The 17,388-nt window shown below is 34.5% G+C and overlaps 1 protein-coding gene across 1 annotated transcript in view; it reads right to left on the reverse strand.

Moving 5' to 3' along the window:
- LOC129938715 (AP2/ERF domain-containing protein PFD0985w) overlaps window positions 1–17,388 on the reverse strand; it is a 179,281-nt gene that overhangs the window by 30,549 nt on the left and 131,344 nt on the right. Inside the window, exons 3-5 of the mRNA XM_056046430.1 lie at window positions 5,172–5,253; window positions 4,465–5,112; window positions 4,285–4,416 (exon numbers count right to left, since the gene is read on the reverse strand). Of these exons, the coding sequence (XP_055902405.1) occupies window positions 4,285–4,416; window positions 4,465–5,112; window positions 5,172–5,253 (862 nt within the window). The remainder of the gene's footprint in view (window positions 1–4,284; window positions 4,417–4,464; window positions 5,113–5,171; window positions 5,254–17,388) is intronic.

The following is a 17,388-nucleotide window of genomic DNA, read 5'->3' on the forward strand; positions in this document are numbered from 1 at the left end:
CGAACACAATCAAAGTAACAAAAAATTGTTGCACATGCACATCTTCTTGCATAAGTGTTTGTTCCCCACATTTTTTTATATGGAGTTAATACATATGCAAGTTTATGGGCAAATCGCAGCTTGTAGGCAAAAAGAGAGCAACCGTCGAAGTTGGTTCTCTCGTTTAGTTTTTGTTCGCTCTGATCACCAGTTTTCGATCTTCAAGATATTTCTTATCTATTGGTACCTAGATGATGAGGAAGATTTGCCTTTTTTGGGGATGGGCTGGACAAATGCAGTTTTCCATTCTCTTGAAGCGATATTTGAGGAGAACATAATCGATAATACCATCTAAAGGACTCTTGCCACAGTACGAGTTCAAAAATGGATTAGTCCCATAGAATCACTAATTAGCTCAAGTACAGGCGTAGTCATAACACTCACTGGCAGAGCAGAATTGGGGCGACCATCCAAGCAAAGAGATTAGCTTTCTCTAAAGAGCTAACAAAAGGAGTGTCATTTACAACGAGCGTAGGAACCGAGGAAGAGGAAGAATTCCTCATGTTTTTAACAAATGACCAAAAATTTGTACTGCCTTTGGAACAGTATTTTGTGCCGTAATTTTTGATCATGTAAAAATTTGGTCCGTCGAATATGGGATTTGCGGGCCTTCCTGGCTTGTTTGAACTTTTTCCGGCTTTCCTAAGTAGTGTTGGCTTAGATACTTCTTTGGCCCTTATAACCTCTTTACAGCTAGCATCAAACCTTGCGTTTTCCTAAGGTCTGATGTTTTTAACCCTGTTCGGGATAAAAGTTCTCATTTACAGGAGAATTAAACTTGTGATCATATCTCCGCTGGCGTCAAACTCACTATTGAGGAAGCATAGTGACCAGTTAAAGATCCTGAAGTAATTATTGAGACCGTCCCAGTTGGCTTTCTCGTATTGCCAAACGGTTACCTTAGGAGCTCTTTCTTTAAATGGACAGTTTTCACACGAGGCATTTGCTGATATAACACATTGGTCAGATGTGCCTAGAGGAGATAGAATACTAACAGTGTACTTATAAGCGTCAAATGTAAGAAAGAAGTTAAAAGTGTTTTCTGCTTGACCTTCCACTTCCGATATTCGGGTTGGCTCGTTGACCTGCTGAGTTAGGTTGTTCAACTCAACGAAGATCTCAGCACACACTCCATCGGGTGTTGCCTGTCCCGAATATTGAAGCGATGAAGAATTGTGTACATTGAAATTGCCCGTAACAACGATTTCAGTGCGAGAATAGGACGAAACAATTCTCTGGATGGAATCAGAAAAGGCATAAAATTCACGAGAAGTGGATACTATGTCTAAATTGAGGCTAAGGAAACAGTAGTGAATTATTTGCTTATTTACAGAGAATTAAAACCACATATAATTAAAAAAGGAATTGGTGCAAAGAACATATTGTGGTTAGATCTGATAAGCAGCAACATTCCTTATGTATATGGCGAGGCCATGTTGTTAAAAGAATAAAGGCACCAAGCTATACCCCTGAATAAAAAATTCAGCAGGATCGGAATCCACACCTACTTGGGTTTCACCAAAAGGCCAAAACAGCTGGCCTGTATGAAACAGTATGAAACAAAAAATTCGCCCTTAGCCCACGAATATTATAATAATCTGCTCTGAATTGTCCAGCCATTGCAAAATAAAAAAAATATATCTTAAACCAATACAGATAAAATTGAGAATGAAATTTACTGAATTGAAACAAAGAATGAATATGAATAGTAGGTATAAACAAAATTTTAACCAGTTTTGATCCCAGCGGAACTCCATATCTCATCACTTTTTCCTCATTCACAGCAGCTGTGATTTTAATACAAAATGATTTGTTTTGAAGATATTCTGTCAGCCAACCAGCCATAGATCCACGAATTTCAATTCTTCTTAGAACTTTACGATTTGATGTGTCAAAATCCTTACTGAAGTCTATAAATGTTACTTATAAGTGAAGTCTCTTATCTAAACCTTCCTTGACACAATTCACAGACTTACTAAGTAACTTACCTGTATTTTTACCCTTCTGAAACCCTTACTGGCTTTTATATATCAGTGCATGTTTGTTAACAAAACCGTCCAACCTATTGGCAATAACACCTTCCCAATATTTTTCAATACCTAGAAGAATTTATATAGACCCAACGTTGTTTAGTTGGTATTCCTTTTTAAGTCGACCTTACAACGGATGTTTTTAAGGTAGAATAATTTTTGATTGAGTTACACCCAAATTAAATTATTTCCATAAAATAGTAACAAAAAGATCCTTAAAGCTTTTTATATCAATTACTCTGATTCCATCAAATCCTGGAGCCTTATTTTCTACAAGTAAATTGGAATTCTCTCAATCTCAGTGACGTTAGTTCCATATGAAATTATTGAACTTTCCACTGTTTCGTTGATGTTGTTGGACGTTTTTATTTTGCACTTATGAATTATTTTTGTTGTCAGTTGTCATCTCTGTTTTCAAATGTTTGTACTAATATGTGTTTATTGATTTCGTTACGTAGGGTTTTATACTCTTTTTCGTCAAATTTTTCCATCTTCTGTATAGAATATCCCTTTTATTACATACATCTATCAATGTTGTCGTTATCTATGGGTTGTGTTGTCTCTTTTTAACTGGCTTTCAACTCGTATGTTGATTTTTTCTTTGTGTTGTAAAATTTTTTGAAGTAGACATTGTACATTATCTCTGCATCCTCTTCATTCAAAACATATCTCGAATTTTCCTTCCAGATAAGATGGTTAACTCTTGAGATAGAGATGCATGAAGATAAAATTGCTCGGTGATCGGTTATACCATTATTATGCTGTTAAGTAGAAAATGGTCGATTAGAGTTTTGGTTTCATTTCTAGTATCAATTCGTCTGTATTTGGTTATTACGGTAATTAATCGTTATGATACCGTCATGTCCAAATAGTCCTCCATATAATTCGAGTTGTCATATCATTTCGTGTGTATTTAGTTATTACGTTAAATAATCCTTTTGATGCTATTATGTCCAAATAGTCCTTTATATAATTCGAGTTGTTGTCCCTTAACTAAATATTTTTTGTTTTTCCCGATTGTTCTACCAAAATGGATTGCTACCCCACTCCACTTTCCACTAGCTGGAACCCAACTCCAATTAAATTAATAGACATCCGATGTTCACCGAGAGTAGTAGTTTGTAAACAGAGTTGAGTTTTAGACAAAAAACTTGTAGGCGCTTGAGTCCTCTTGAATGCACATGTTTACCATTTAAACATCTTTTGCTTGCAATAGAAAATAAAAGCTTGGATGCATCGAAGAGATATGTAAAGTGCTTTTGGGATGTTATTTGGTTTATTTACAATTTTCGAAAGCCAGAAAAAATATAAATTTACTTTTTATGTGTGTTTAAGTACGCGTGGCAAGATGGTTAGTGCGTAGGACTATCATGCCTGTGCCATCTATTTTTTTTGTCCAGTCTACTGCCTCCTGCGAGAAATTGACAGATAAATTCAAAAGTAATTCTTGTAACGATCGGAACATTACACCCACACATGAATGGTTGGGAGTTTAAGTCAGTATGACCTAGTTTACAACGGACTGCTGCGATAAATAATTTATGTTTTTTTGTGAAAGGTCGAAGGCTTATAAATGGAAGTCCAATCAACATCATTTTCATTTTATGTTTTTAGATTTCAATTAGCTTTAATATCTCTAAGATTAGTATCGAAATACGTTGGAGGCAATCCTAAAAAATCCCTTGTAATTTGAAGTATGTATATCGGTTAGTTGGTCTATAATTTGCGATTTATTTCTGCACAAGAAACTTTTCAATTTCTTTAAATTGCCCTCTTTCCGAGGAAGCGTTTCCATGGCATGGCGTAATGATTACTAAGTCGCCAGAGATCTATGTTCACCCTGTGCTTGTAACACCTTTAAATTATTTTTACGGCAGGAGATGTTACTGTATCATCCCAGATTAATAAATTCTGTAAGTTCTTCTCAAATAAGCTGTTCGTATTTTTTAGAGTTCATTTTTAAAATACTTCGAAATACAACAAGCCTATCAGTTACGATAAACTTTTTTTGTGAAAACTAAAATTGACAACTAAGTAACCTTGGAGAACTGTATTGATTTTAGAACTGGTAAATATCATTAAGAACATTTATACAGTTATATTAAATAAAATTGACTACTAATAAACAATGGCGAACTGAATTGATTGAAGCATTGTTAACAACGATTTTTTCCGTCAAACAAAAACAACTCGGTTAAACAAAAATTTTACTTACTTGGCCGCTATACATAAAATCAAGAAGTCCTGCCATATGGTTAGCTTCTACGTCAGCCATTAAAAGGATTGGGTGGTTTGAAGGATTTTCCAAAAATATTTCTTGAAAGTACGGACTACATACTGATAGAACCTAAAAGTATCATTATTAGTTGTAAAGTATTAAAAGTAAATTGCTTACCAATTTGTGGGCTTTGAAAATTTTACCCCCCGCTGCTATGGTCACGTCAACCATTTTTTCATCTTTTTGTAAAGTATGGAAACCTCTTGACATATTACCTAAAAAATTGTTCCAAGATAATAAGTATTGATCAATAGAGTTCGAATCCGTAAATTTATTTTGTACTGCTGGAGATGGTGGCGATTGTTTTTGCTGTAGAACTGGATTGGAATGTATTACTTCCTCATGCTTAACAAGATCGCGTTGCTCAGATATTTTTTTAATATCTTTTTCAAACTGCAAACAATTAAAATTTTTTACAGTTACCACATTAGTTTTGTTTTCAGTTATTTTATATCTGTCAAAAGGATATCTGTTTTCGTCAGTCGACTTATTTTCTTGAGCAAAATGGTCTTTGTTTGCTCTTTTATCTTTTTGGCGTTTCAATAAGTCCTCTATTTCCATACAAGCACCAGATGTAACGGCAGCTATTGCTGATACTATAATCGGATCGTCTTCAAAAACACTCTCATCTAAAGATTCTTTTAAAGTTTTCGTTGAAGAAAATAACCGAAGAGATGGATCGTTTACTTGGTCACTGAAATAAACATCCATTAAAGTAAAAAAAGGCCACTCTCTCCTTTTCGGCTCTTCTGATATTTTTATAGCCTGTAAGTTCATAAGCTTTATACACATGTTACGGCCGACTTCTTTATTTAGATACATACCTTATATTCCTGAAGCAAGTTATTCCATTTTTTAATTATTTTTGAAAGTGGAAGTGGCACGTTTAACTCTCTCTCGACCACCCTGAAAACAAAAGATATATTTGGTATTAGTAAGTATACAATAATAAAGTAAAAGAAAATTAAATTCCTATTCAACTTTTAAAAGGTTAAGAGCATTTGTGATTATTATAAATTTTAACGCTTGTTAAAATAAATTATGCATAGCTAACTTATAACTATTATCTTTTGTGCATATTGACATTTAATTCCTATATTTGTGGCTATTTTACTAATTCCATTAGTTTACATATTTGACGTTCCACATAATTCTGAATCGAAAACAAAAAGGATCAAACTAAGAGCACAAACAATCATATACAGTTGCCTTAGGCCTATGGAAAAGATTGGTTTATTAGGTGTGAATTGGTAGTTTACTCGTTAATATGGAAAGATTTTTGATTCTGGAGCGAATAATTGCAAGATTTTGGTTCCTTGTAAGTAATTTTTACATTTGCGGGTAAATATGAAGAATATGAAATTTGTTTTCCTGAAAGTTGGTAGGTATTTGTAAGTACATACGAACATAAGCAGGTAACGATGCACAAATTTTGATTTGGTTTATTAATTTTGCTTATAAATATGCTAATAGTTAATTTGCAAGTAAACCAAACTGATTTTCGCAAGAGTACGAGAAATCAGCCGACAAGATATTGTATCGGATTTTTGTAGAACAGTTAAAATCAAGCATTTTTACTATGGGAGCGGGGGGCTATCTTCCCCCGTTTAGGAAGAATTGAAAAAAAGTACTTAAAAGTAACGTAAATGGTTAGTGCGATGGACTGTCATGCGAGAGGTCTTGGGTTAGATCCCTGCCTATGCCACCTAAAGTTTTTTTCACGGGTACTGCCTCTTGCGAGGAATTGACAAATTCTCCAAGAGTTATACTCTTCATGAAAAGTGCTTTCTCAAATTTGCCGTTCAGATTCGGCTTAAAACTGTAGGTCCATGACAACAGTACACGCACACAGCAATGGTTGAGAGTTGTCAGTCACTAGGCCCTAGTTCTCAAACGGACTGTTGCTCCACCCAATTTATGTATTTATAATGTTTACAATTTAGTATTACCTATACGCAATTTTTAAATCAAGTCAAAGCTATGCATAGTTTTTGACTAATTTAGTTTTAAACTCAAAATTTGAATAAAAAGAGAAGGTAAAACTGTCCTGATCGATGAGACTTTTGACGAGGCGCAAATACCTTCAGGTCCAGACCAAATGACAATCGTGGTGCTGGGATTATACCGCAAGGAGGATAAGGTTGGACTGTTCCTTAAAGTAAATTAAAATGTAAGGCAGATTTGTGGCCTATATATGGACAACATTTTCCCCTGATGCAGCCATAAAACAAAAAACCACAGCGAAGAGGAATATGCCAATGCAGCAGATCCAACAAATGAAATCTTTGATTTGGAAAACTTAAACAGGCTTTTAAAAAAAATATATTGTGCCGAGGAACTACAACGCATCTTCACCATCACGTGGCGCTATTTTTTTAATTGGAAGTATTGCCTAGAAAAAACTATAAGAATTACTTGGGCTCTCAAATTATTGAAATTTTTATGGAAAAAAGTATAAAGTATAAAAAAGTATATACAAAGTATAAAGGATTTCAATCACCAACCATTCAAAGTGAGAGTGTAGAGGAATTTATTCCAGCTAAACAACCTACTCTCCTCACCATCAACGGCAAACTAAACGAACTTTTCGAATCGGACAGTGACTACGATACAGATTATGACTGCATTGACGAAACTAACATACTTTTTTAATATACTTGCTAACTGACTATAGTGATTAACTAACAAACTGACTCGACTAGGACTTGGAATGCAATGTAAGTACATGCTGCACCCCGGTAACCCCGCTGCTTGTGTTTACTGTAGGATTTGGAGTGTTTGCACCTTACCACTAACTTAATGGTCCCATACGGACCAGTTAAACAATAATTCTTAATTCTAATGCCTTTCGGCCCTAAGATCTATTTTACTGTAATTCATTTTATTTATTTTTCTTTTTATTACAAAATTTGAAGAAAAAAATTCATATCGATATCCTTTTTTATTTTTACTTAAAAACTACTTAAAACAAGGTCCTTAATATAAAACTTAAAGCTTACTTAAACTAATTATTCTCCATATAAACTACTTAAAACTAGAAGAACCACAGCAGCAAATCTAACTATCTAACATTTTTTGTTTTGCCGGCTAAGGCTTAAAACCGCATTCCGACTACCCACTATCAAGTGCCGATTGAAGCCACCAAAACTGGTTCGCCCGCTTCACCCTATCAGTTCGGTCCCGTTCGGACACAGCCCTACTGAACCGAAGGAGCTCTGCTCCGCTTTGTGCCATGTTTTCAGTTTCCAGTCGTCGCAATATCGCTGAATCATGTCGAAATCAAGCTGCAAGAGAATTCTTATAACCTTAACAATTCGGGCCGTTCTGCCCGTGAAGATCAACGATAACCAAATTGCAGGTACCCCTTGTGGTCGTGGCCCCAGCCAACGGAGTCCGGAACAGAATTGTCTCCGACTTCTGGACATTTATTTTCAGTTTCCAGTCGTCGCAATAACGCTGAATCTTGTCGAAATCACGCTGCAAGAGAATTCTAATAACCTCAATGTTTCGGGCCGTTCTGTACGCAATTAGATCGTCGGCGTACGCAATTGCCTTTCTAAGATTACCTATCAGATCGCTGGTGTAAATGCTGAAGAAAATCGGCAAATTCACCGCTCCCTGTTGAAGACCATTCTTAATTAAAAATGTTGTGGTAGAAGTTATATTGCCACTTTCGACAACAAACTTTCTACCGATAAGCAAATCATAAAGTATATACAACAATGGATTGCTTATGCCAACCATGTTATATTATTTCCTGGGTAAAAGTGATTAAGTAGGGCTCCGTTTTCCAGGTCGTGGTTGGGGCGAATGCTAACATTCACCTTGTGCACTTGCTGGAAAGCAGCTCCCACCGCCTCCACTTTTCCCTTTGGATATTCAATTATGTAAAAGTCATCGTCAAAGATGGCTTCTTTTGGATCTATTTTAGCAGTCCTGACTACGTCTCTGTTCTATTCAGTTCTTTATAGTTTCAGACACGGAAGGTCATTGTCGTTCTGTTTTTCTGAATATCTTGTTGATTTTAGGGAACATACTAGGGTCACTGGAATTAACTGACCGGATCTTGCGGTCCCAGTACTTGTTAATGGATAACTTGTAGTTCTCCTTAATCAACAGATTGACATTTTTCATTGACGACTTCAGTGTCCTAACCTTCAAGTCGTGTGGGTCTCTAAATCGTCTGTACAAGTTTTTGAGTTTTGTCAGTAAGCCACTCTTGTGCTTACGTAGTGCGTCAATAGTCGCGTTTCTGTAAGCGTCCATTTGGTCCCGTTCTTTGTACTTTGGTATTGTCCATTCCATCGTTCGTTTTATTGTTTTGTCCATCTGTTGTTAATGTTGGTCAATTTCTGTATATGTTAGGTTTCTGTTCTTGATGGGGCTATATCACTCGAACGAAGTTCTCTCGCTAGAGCATTGGTGAAACGGGGGGTTGGTGCATGCTCTGAACGTTCAGAATCATTTTTGAAACTTACCTGAACACTAAAGCTGTCACTATTTGACATTTTAATTTATTTGTCATTCTTTCAGACACAAGAAATACAATTCAAAGCTTAAATTAAATTGGAAAACCGAATTATAACAAGCATTCGATTTGTTTTACTAAAGAAATTTGCTTATTTCTAGTCCATTTCAAGCCTCCTGAAATAAAACCAAGACTTAAAAAATATATTTTATTTGTTGTTTTTTTTCTTCAATTTCAACTGTTTAATGTCTGTGTTCAGCATTCAACTCGGTCCGCTTTATTTTATTCTGAGCTTATAGAGCACGTTTAAAACACGATCAGTACAAAAAAAAGACACACAAATTTGAAACTCGGAACGTTCAGAGGTAAAAAATAAACACATTTTTTTGTTTGACAGTTCAGGTTCTGCTCAGAGAGAAAGATATGAATTCTTCGTACGTATCACCCTCCAAAAACCGTTTGTTTACATTGTTGTATTTGTAATGTCGACGAATTTAACGAGAAAAATAGACGTGCTTTCACGCATACATAGAATCGACTACTGAGTTTTAGGTGAAATTTCATAAATTGGAGGAGAAATGACACGCATACTTAAATGAGTTTATGAGTCCGATTTCCGGTTTAGCCTGTAGGCAAACCAATATGGCTACCGAGGATTTATATCTTTACTAGAGTGATTTTGGTAGCGAAGCTGGTGATCGGACTCTTAAAGGCTTTTTCTCATAAAATGTAGTATAGTTACAGCAAATATTAAAATTTTCAAAAAGATCTTGAAATATATTATTTATGATAAATTTCTACATCAATGGTAAAAAAGGTACTATTTTTACTAAGAAATAAATTATTTAATTTTTGAAAAATGTACAATTTTATCTAGTGGTCGACATCTTGTTTCCTTCTTTGGAAGAGTTAATGTTCGATCTACAGCAGCCCAATAAATAAAACGTTTCAATTGTTTATAATTTAGTTTTACAAACATTTTTATATTTCATTTCATACAGCCTACAATTTTTTTTAAATAATATAAGAACAGAGGACTGGCCCATTGGGCCCAATGCGTACGTACACGAAATGTTTTGCTAAATAATTATTACTAATAAATTCGAAATCAGGTTCGCAGATTTTGATATATTTGACGTAGAAATTGGAGTAGTAAAAATCAAGAAAACTGTTGATTTATGATACGAAAGCTTATAAATTTCGGCTATACTACATTAAAATGATATTGGTACCAAAATTAAGATTACTATGCTGAAAAATAAATACGGGGCGACTTTCTATTACCGCAGCACGAATATCCTGCTGATTTTTTTACAGTTAGGTGGGGGTCTCAATAGAACATATTTCAAATATTAAGGCGAGGAAACATCTTTAAGTCATAGAAAAAATATTTTATTTTTCGGACCTAACCCTAATTTTTTTAAATTTCATTTTTTGAGCCTAAAACAAGTTTTTTTGAATTGATAACACGGGCGTAGAAACAGCTAGGTATGTAAGGGGGGACATGCTGACCCCCTCCACCCCCTGCTTGGGATTACTATAGAATTTGGGGTTGGTGCGAGTTTGGGTTTATATAAAAGAAATCCCCAACAAATAGAATAAATTGAATAGAAATAAATGTTTCCTCGCTCTAAAATTGCTATAGTTATTATTTATTTGCACATATCTATCAAATAAAAAAAACGCGAGTCGAAATTAGTGCTGTGATAATGTAAAGTTGAGCCGTATAAAACTTCCTTGAAAATAAAATATAAAAACCTATGATGTCTATGGATTCTGTTCTAGTCATTTATAAGCTTTTATGTAGCCCAATAGGCGTGTTAAAGATTACGATCTGAAAATTAAAGTCTTTTTATAAGGAATACTAATGATGAGATAACCTCACCCGATCACTTTTTGTTAAAGAAGAACTTTATTAAGTTGAATTTGACATTTACAAGAAATTATATGTGTTATACATAATTTATTTTATTATCTCTTAGTTGGTAATATATGGGCTGCGTTTAGTATAATTATGATGAAAACGATATTATTGTATGATTAAACTTAGTTGATTTCTAAACATTCCGCCCGCTTCGACGTCTCATTTGAGCGTTGAAATATCTGCTTTATTGTCGTCATTGATAACCGGCAACAAACAAAGTTTAACAATGGGGTGCTTAAGTGTTGTTGATTGTGTCTTCACCGTGACGGCTCTTACGAGTCCGTCAGCTCTAGGATGTGTTGAAATAACTCGTGCTAGAGGCCACTTACTTGGTGGTAATTGCTCATCCACAACAAGTACAAGAGCTCCTTCTTTGATGTTTTTGTATTTTTGATGCCATTTTCCAATGTCCTGCCACCTTTGAAGATATTCGCTGGACCATCCCTGCCATTCGTCGTAGCTGTTGATAACGAGAAAGTCTTGATGTTCAGGAACTGTTCTTAAAGCGTCTCCCACGATGAAGTGGCCTGGGGTTAGTGCCTCAAGGTCGTTTGGATCATCAGAAAGAGGACAGATGGGGCGGGAGTTCAAAACAGCTTCCACTTGGGTCAGGAAAGTCGAAAATTCCTCATACTGTTTCTATCGTTGATATGTTTTGTGATGAGGTGTTCGACTGATGATTAAATCTGTTGCCTCCTGGGTGAATAGAAGTGTGATGACGACCACTGCGAATGTTACACCTTTTCTTCGAAAAGCAGCTGTTGATTGAGTGTGGACCGAGACAGTTATAGCAGAGTTTTTTTTTTGTGTGACATACTGATGACGTTCTTCAAAGGTTTTTGGTAAATAACTTGTACAAGCTGATAAAAAATTATTCCCGTTGCACAGAGAACACGATTAAGAAGAGCTGCGCATAGCAACGTAATGATCTTCTGCACTTTCTTGAGTGACTGATTTGGCGGAAAAGAGTAAATCTAAAGCTGAGTCAACTAAGAGTCGCTTGTTGTCGTAGTGTTTTAGAAGGTCATTCCATGCAACCTTAAAGTTAGCTGCTGTGAGAGGGATCGTATGCAAACGGGAAACTGCTTTGCCACCAGCGAGACATGTTTTTAAATATTGTAATTTCTCAACACATGTCAAAGACTTATAGGCACCTATCTGAGACCTGAAGGCGTCTTTGAATGGAACCCAATCCAAGAACTCTCCACTAAACATATTAAGATTCATTATTGGCAAGCGAACATGTGATGTGGATGCCGAGCATGGTGATCGAACTATGGAGACATCTGATAATGCTGCGCCATCAATGGAAGGTTTCGGCATGATTTCTTCTAACAAGATCATCATTTGCTCCATTGAATCTATATATTTTGTCTTCACATTCCATGTATGCCTTTTCTTTGAAGTATGGTTCCTCGTCATATTCTGTCTTCTGGTCAGCTTTCAATGATGATTTTAGAGTTCTCAACGAATCGTGGTTATCTTTGTATTCATCCCAGTTCTTAAAGAGAGCTTTGATGCGGGATTCAATACGTTGACTTTTGATTTTTTCGCTGTTCTTCAATTTAGAAAGATTTACGATCAACTCGTATAGCTCGCCTTGCTTCTCCAACAAATGTTGAATTTGATTAACTTTGCTGTACGACATTATAACTTGATTAATATTCCAATAAAAGATTATAATCCGGCTCGAAGGACCAGTATGTTAAAGATTACGATCTGAAAATTAAAGTCTTTTTATAAGGAATACTAATGATGAGATAACCTCACCCGATCACGTTTTGTTAAAGAAAAACTTTATTAAGTTGAATTTGACATTTACAAGAAATTACATGTGTTATACATTATTTATTTTATCATCTCTTAGTTCAGTATAATTATGATGAAAACGATATTATTGTATGATTAAACTTAGTTGATTTTTAAACAAGGCGGTTTCACGAAATACCCACCAGTGGTCTATTTCACCAAATTACAATTACAATCACAAATTAGTAATTGTAAAGTACTTTCAAACTAGGTTGTTGTATTCCAAAAGAGACTAACCTATCAGCGCTCCTCCACTGAACATGGTGTGCGTTGGCTACAAACCCCATACCAGATCCAGTCTGTTCTTACAATTGTAGGTTTCCAACTTGTTAAGGTCCGCTGATGGTCGTTACATTCCATCATGGGGCACATAAACTGATCCAATCATGAGTGGTGGTAATTTCTCTTGTTCCAGTGTTAATGGGGTCTGATCCATGTTAATAAGAGCTGTAAAAAGAAAGATCTCAAACTGCTTTGTAGCTAACATATGTACATGTTCTAAAATTACGGTCTAAATCACATGTGTCTGCTTTTTACAATACGAGATCTTCAGAGTTCGAACATTCAATTTTGGGTTTCTCTATTAGGTCAAAGTCAAGTTGTCTACTGTTCATACAGTGGACTAAGTTGGCGCATTCTCCTTTCTCACTCTTGGCTGAGTAGATCGGCGTTGAGAGATAAAATGTATCTCTCTAGTCGGTCTTTTGGCAATGTGTGTCCATGATAAGAAGTTTTCCGCTCTTTTCGAGGCGTTCGTCGATGAATACGGGCTATTTATGGGCAATACTGCTTCCCTGAAGGTTGGTGGTCTTTTGTTTGTAGTGTCTTTCTGTCATCCGTCGTGTCGTTAACCGCTGTTCGGATTTTTTTCTTTTCACTCTCGGTTAAGGTGTAGATTTCTGCTAGCAAACCTACGAACGATCCTTTTAGACCAGCTGTAGACAGTGGTGACCCCATCAGAGTCTTGGCAAGGGCCTTCTTTGAGGGAGGTTTAGGTTGGTTCTCTTGGGGTGGCTGGATAGTTTTGAGCATTTTTGGTAGACCTTGGTATTGTACAGTCGTTTACTTTCCAGTTGTGTCATGTCGTCCCAGTTCAACCTCTTTACCGATCTCCTATAGTTCGAGATCCTTTGTATGGATGTGGTTGATGGATGTGGTTTATACACCAAAGGACGTCAGCTAGCAACCGAGCTGACGCTCAACCTCAATTACCGCGATGTTTGCCTCATCTCCCATGACAAATCCAGATAGGTGATTGAGGAAGAGATTTTCCTCTTCTTACCCACAAATATAAAACTTAATTTTTTAAGATTTGGTTTTGCTTTATATTATATATTAGATTTTTTTCGTTTTATGAAATTTAATTAAAAACTGTCAAAATGCTTTCATAAGCAATAAGTTTTCAAACGAAGTTGTGGAAAAAAAAAAACATCACTGTTCAGCTTTTAAAATTATTAATATGTATAAGACTAACGTTTGAAAGTCCCTAGAGACGAAATAAAAGATTTTTAGAAAGATGTCTGTGCGTGCGTGTGTAAGTACGTTTATGCGACGTTTTTTTCGTCGTCCATAGCTCAAGAACCAGAAGAGATATCGACTTCAAATAAATTTTGTTATACAGATAATAAGGCAGAAAGCTGCAGAAAGGGCTCTCAAGAAAATTGCGTGTTTTTTTTTCCATAGCAGTTTCAAAAAAAAATGAAAATTTTGGTTAACCCTAAATATCTTATGAACCAAAAACGCTAGAGACTTGAAACTTATTTTATATAATAAACTGTAATGTGATACCAAACAAGTATATTTTTTGGAAAAATTCCATTTAACGGTTTTTTTATAAATCGAAAAAACTGAAAAAAAAATTTGTCATCTCCAAAATTTTAAGACTAAAATATGATTTCATCTCCAAAACAATTTTGAGCAAGGAAGAATAATGTTTTTGACATCTCATAAAATTTTGAGAAAAATCTAATTGACAGTTTTTTTTATAAAAAATAAAAATCTAAAAAAACATTACTCAAAGCTAGTAAAAATTGAATATCGACTCAAATATCTTTATAAGAAATATTGTTTTTAACATTTTGAAAAATATTGATAAAAATCGAATTGACAGTTTTGTTTACAAAAAATAAAAACCTAAAAAAAAATAAAAAAAAGTTGGTAAAAATTGTTTTTCGACTCAAATATCTTTTTAAAACTTTGAGATATTGGCTTTAATTTACTTTTATCTTTCAAAAAATATTGTTGTCAACATTCAGTATTATTTTGAAAAAAATCGAATTGAAAGTTTTTTTACAAAAAATTGAAAACCGAAAAAAATAACAAAAGTTGGTAAAAAAAAAATGATTTTCGACTCAAATATCTTTTCGAAAATTTTATATAATAGCTTGTGACTAATTTTTCTTATAAGAAATATTGTTTTCAACATTAGGACAAATTTTGAAAATGATTTTCGACTCAAATATCTTTTCGAAAATTTTATATAATAGCTTCTGACTAATTTTTTCTTATAAGAAATGTTTTTTTCAACATTAGGACAAATTTTGAGAAAAATCGAATTGACATTTTTTTTACAAAAAAAAACCTGCAAAAAAAATGTATCAAAGTTTTTAAAAATTGATTTTCGACTCAAATATCTTTTCAAAAATTGTAGATATTGGCTTTAAACTACTTTTATCTTTCAAAAAATATTATTGTCAGCAGTAAAGTTTTGAAAAAAATCTAATTGATAGTTTTTTGTACAAAAAATTAAAAACCCAAAAAACATTAAACAAAAGTTGGTTAACATTGATTTTCGACTCAAATATCTTTTCAAAAATTTGAAATATTGGCTTTAAAGTTATTTTATTTCACAGAAATATTGTTTTCGATATTCAGTAATGTTTATATAAAAATCCAACAGTCCCTTTTTTCATGAAAACTAAATCTACATAAAATAGTACGCAAATTTGGTAAAAATTCATACAAGTACATATAGACAAACTTTTAAGCAAGACAAATCGACAGACGGGATGGGAAGTTATCAGTGTGGGTCGCATCGAAAGTTGCTATACCGTCTGTAAAAGAGCACTCATAAACATTCAGCGAATGTCTCAAACACAAATTAAATCAATACCCAATTCGATGTTAGGAACTCAAACTCAATTGGCTTAAATAATGTTGTTGGTGATTGGATATGCTTTGTTGCTGCAAATAATGCTGATCTTACTTTCACAATTGGCATGAACATAAAGCAATGTTGATAATATTTAAGGTACTTTAGACATCGTGGAATATCGTTTTACTATGGCTAATTTTAGTGAAAAAGTTGTTGTTGCTAAAGACGATGTAATTGAAAAGGATGTGGAAGATGCCATTGCGCCAGCAAGTGATAAAGACGTTGATCCTGAAAAATGCAGTAATATTGAAAAGCGCCTTAATCTTGCTCTAGTGATTGCAGGTTTTAATATTCACAATGATGCAATTTTTGTTTACACAAATTTAAAGTGGTTTCACCTGGTCAAAGTTCAGTCCATCAACTTTAACCGATTCAATAATCTTTCATTGAATTTAAATATTAACTCTTCATATTTTGAATGCTACAAGCTACAAAATTGTGCAGTATACAAGCACATTTAATAAAACGAACTGCAGTTTAGTTTCGATGTTTTTTTTTGTAAAAACCACTATTACTTGCTTAATATGCCAAATGCACACTCAATGCATCTTCTTGCGATTGAAAGTTTTTTGTTGAAGTTTTCTGTTTGAGCAATTAAGTTTCTCTTTGGATAAGTTCTTAGTTAAAGGTTTTTCAGGGGGTAAACCTCATTCCTATGATTAAAAAAAATTGAAAGAACAATCTTTCATTCTGGTAATGCTTGTGAAGGTGGAACGTTAAATTTCGGCTTCAAGTAATTTGAAGAAAGTAGATCCAGAAAAAGTACCACCATCAATTTGTTTTCTTCTGCCACCCACCTCGATTGTTAGAAACAAGCTACAGCTTGCTGTTCAATAGAAAAATGATGCAGGTAGTTAAAATAATTAGAGCCAGAATTTGCTGGGCACTGAATTTGGCAATGTCTACCGTCAATACCGCCAAAACAGTTAGGAAATTTCCAGCGCCAGTAGTTACCGTTAATAACATTTCGAAAGTGGTCCGTTGTTAGTATAGGCATATGTTCAAACAAGTTGTTCCCATATGATTACGCTAGTTTCAAGGACAATGCTACTTACTGTGTTTCTGCCCATTCGAAAAGCAAAAGCTAAATCTCGAAACGAATGAACTGTTGCGAGAAATCTGAAAACATTGAGGATACAAAAATTGTAAATAGCATACTTACAATTATAATTCGAATTTCAGGAGCCAATGTAAAACTAAAATGGAAAAGCCTAAAAGGCACTTTTTAAAGGGTTCTTCGAAAAGCTCCACGTCCAGTATCGAGATCCGAAGATACACCAACAAACCCGAGATGGCCATTTTATGAAATGATGGACTTTACGAAGCAGACAATTGATCCAGAAACAACTGAGGGAAATCTTCGAGAACCAGAAAATTATTCAATGAATCAAAATCGTTTTTTCTCTGAAACAATATCAAAATTACTGGAAGAAGAGGATGTTACCCTTTCAAATGTAAATACGCTTACAAACAGCACTCCTTCTACGAGTACCAGCTGCCCCAAACATATAATTGGGACTCTCGAGTTAGAAAAAGAAAGACTCCAAATTTTAAAGCAAGAGGTAGAAAAAAGAAGAGTATAGTGATGACCTTCAATATTTCAAAGCTCTTTTGCCATTTATGGCATAATTTTTTCGAAAAACTTGGGATAAGAACTGACATTTAAAATATTATATTGGAAATACT

The sequence above is a fragment of the Eupeodes corollae genome, chromosome 1 (genome assembly GCF_945859685.1).
Source record: "Eupeodes corollae chromosome 1, idEupCoro1.1, whole genome shotgun sequence".
In the NCBI taxonomy this organism is placed as follows: domain Eukaryota; kingdom Metazoa; phylum Arthropoda; class Insecta; order Diptera; family Syrphidae; genus Eupeodes; species Eupeodes corollae.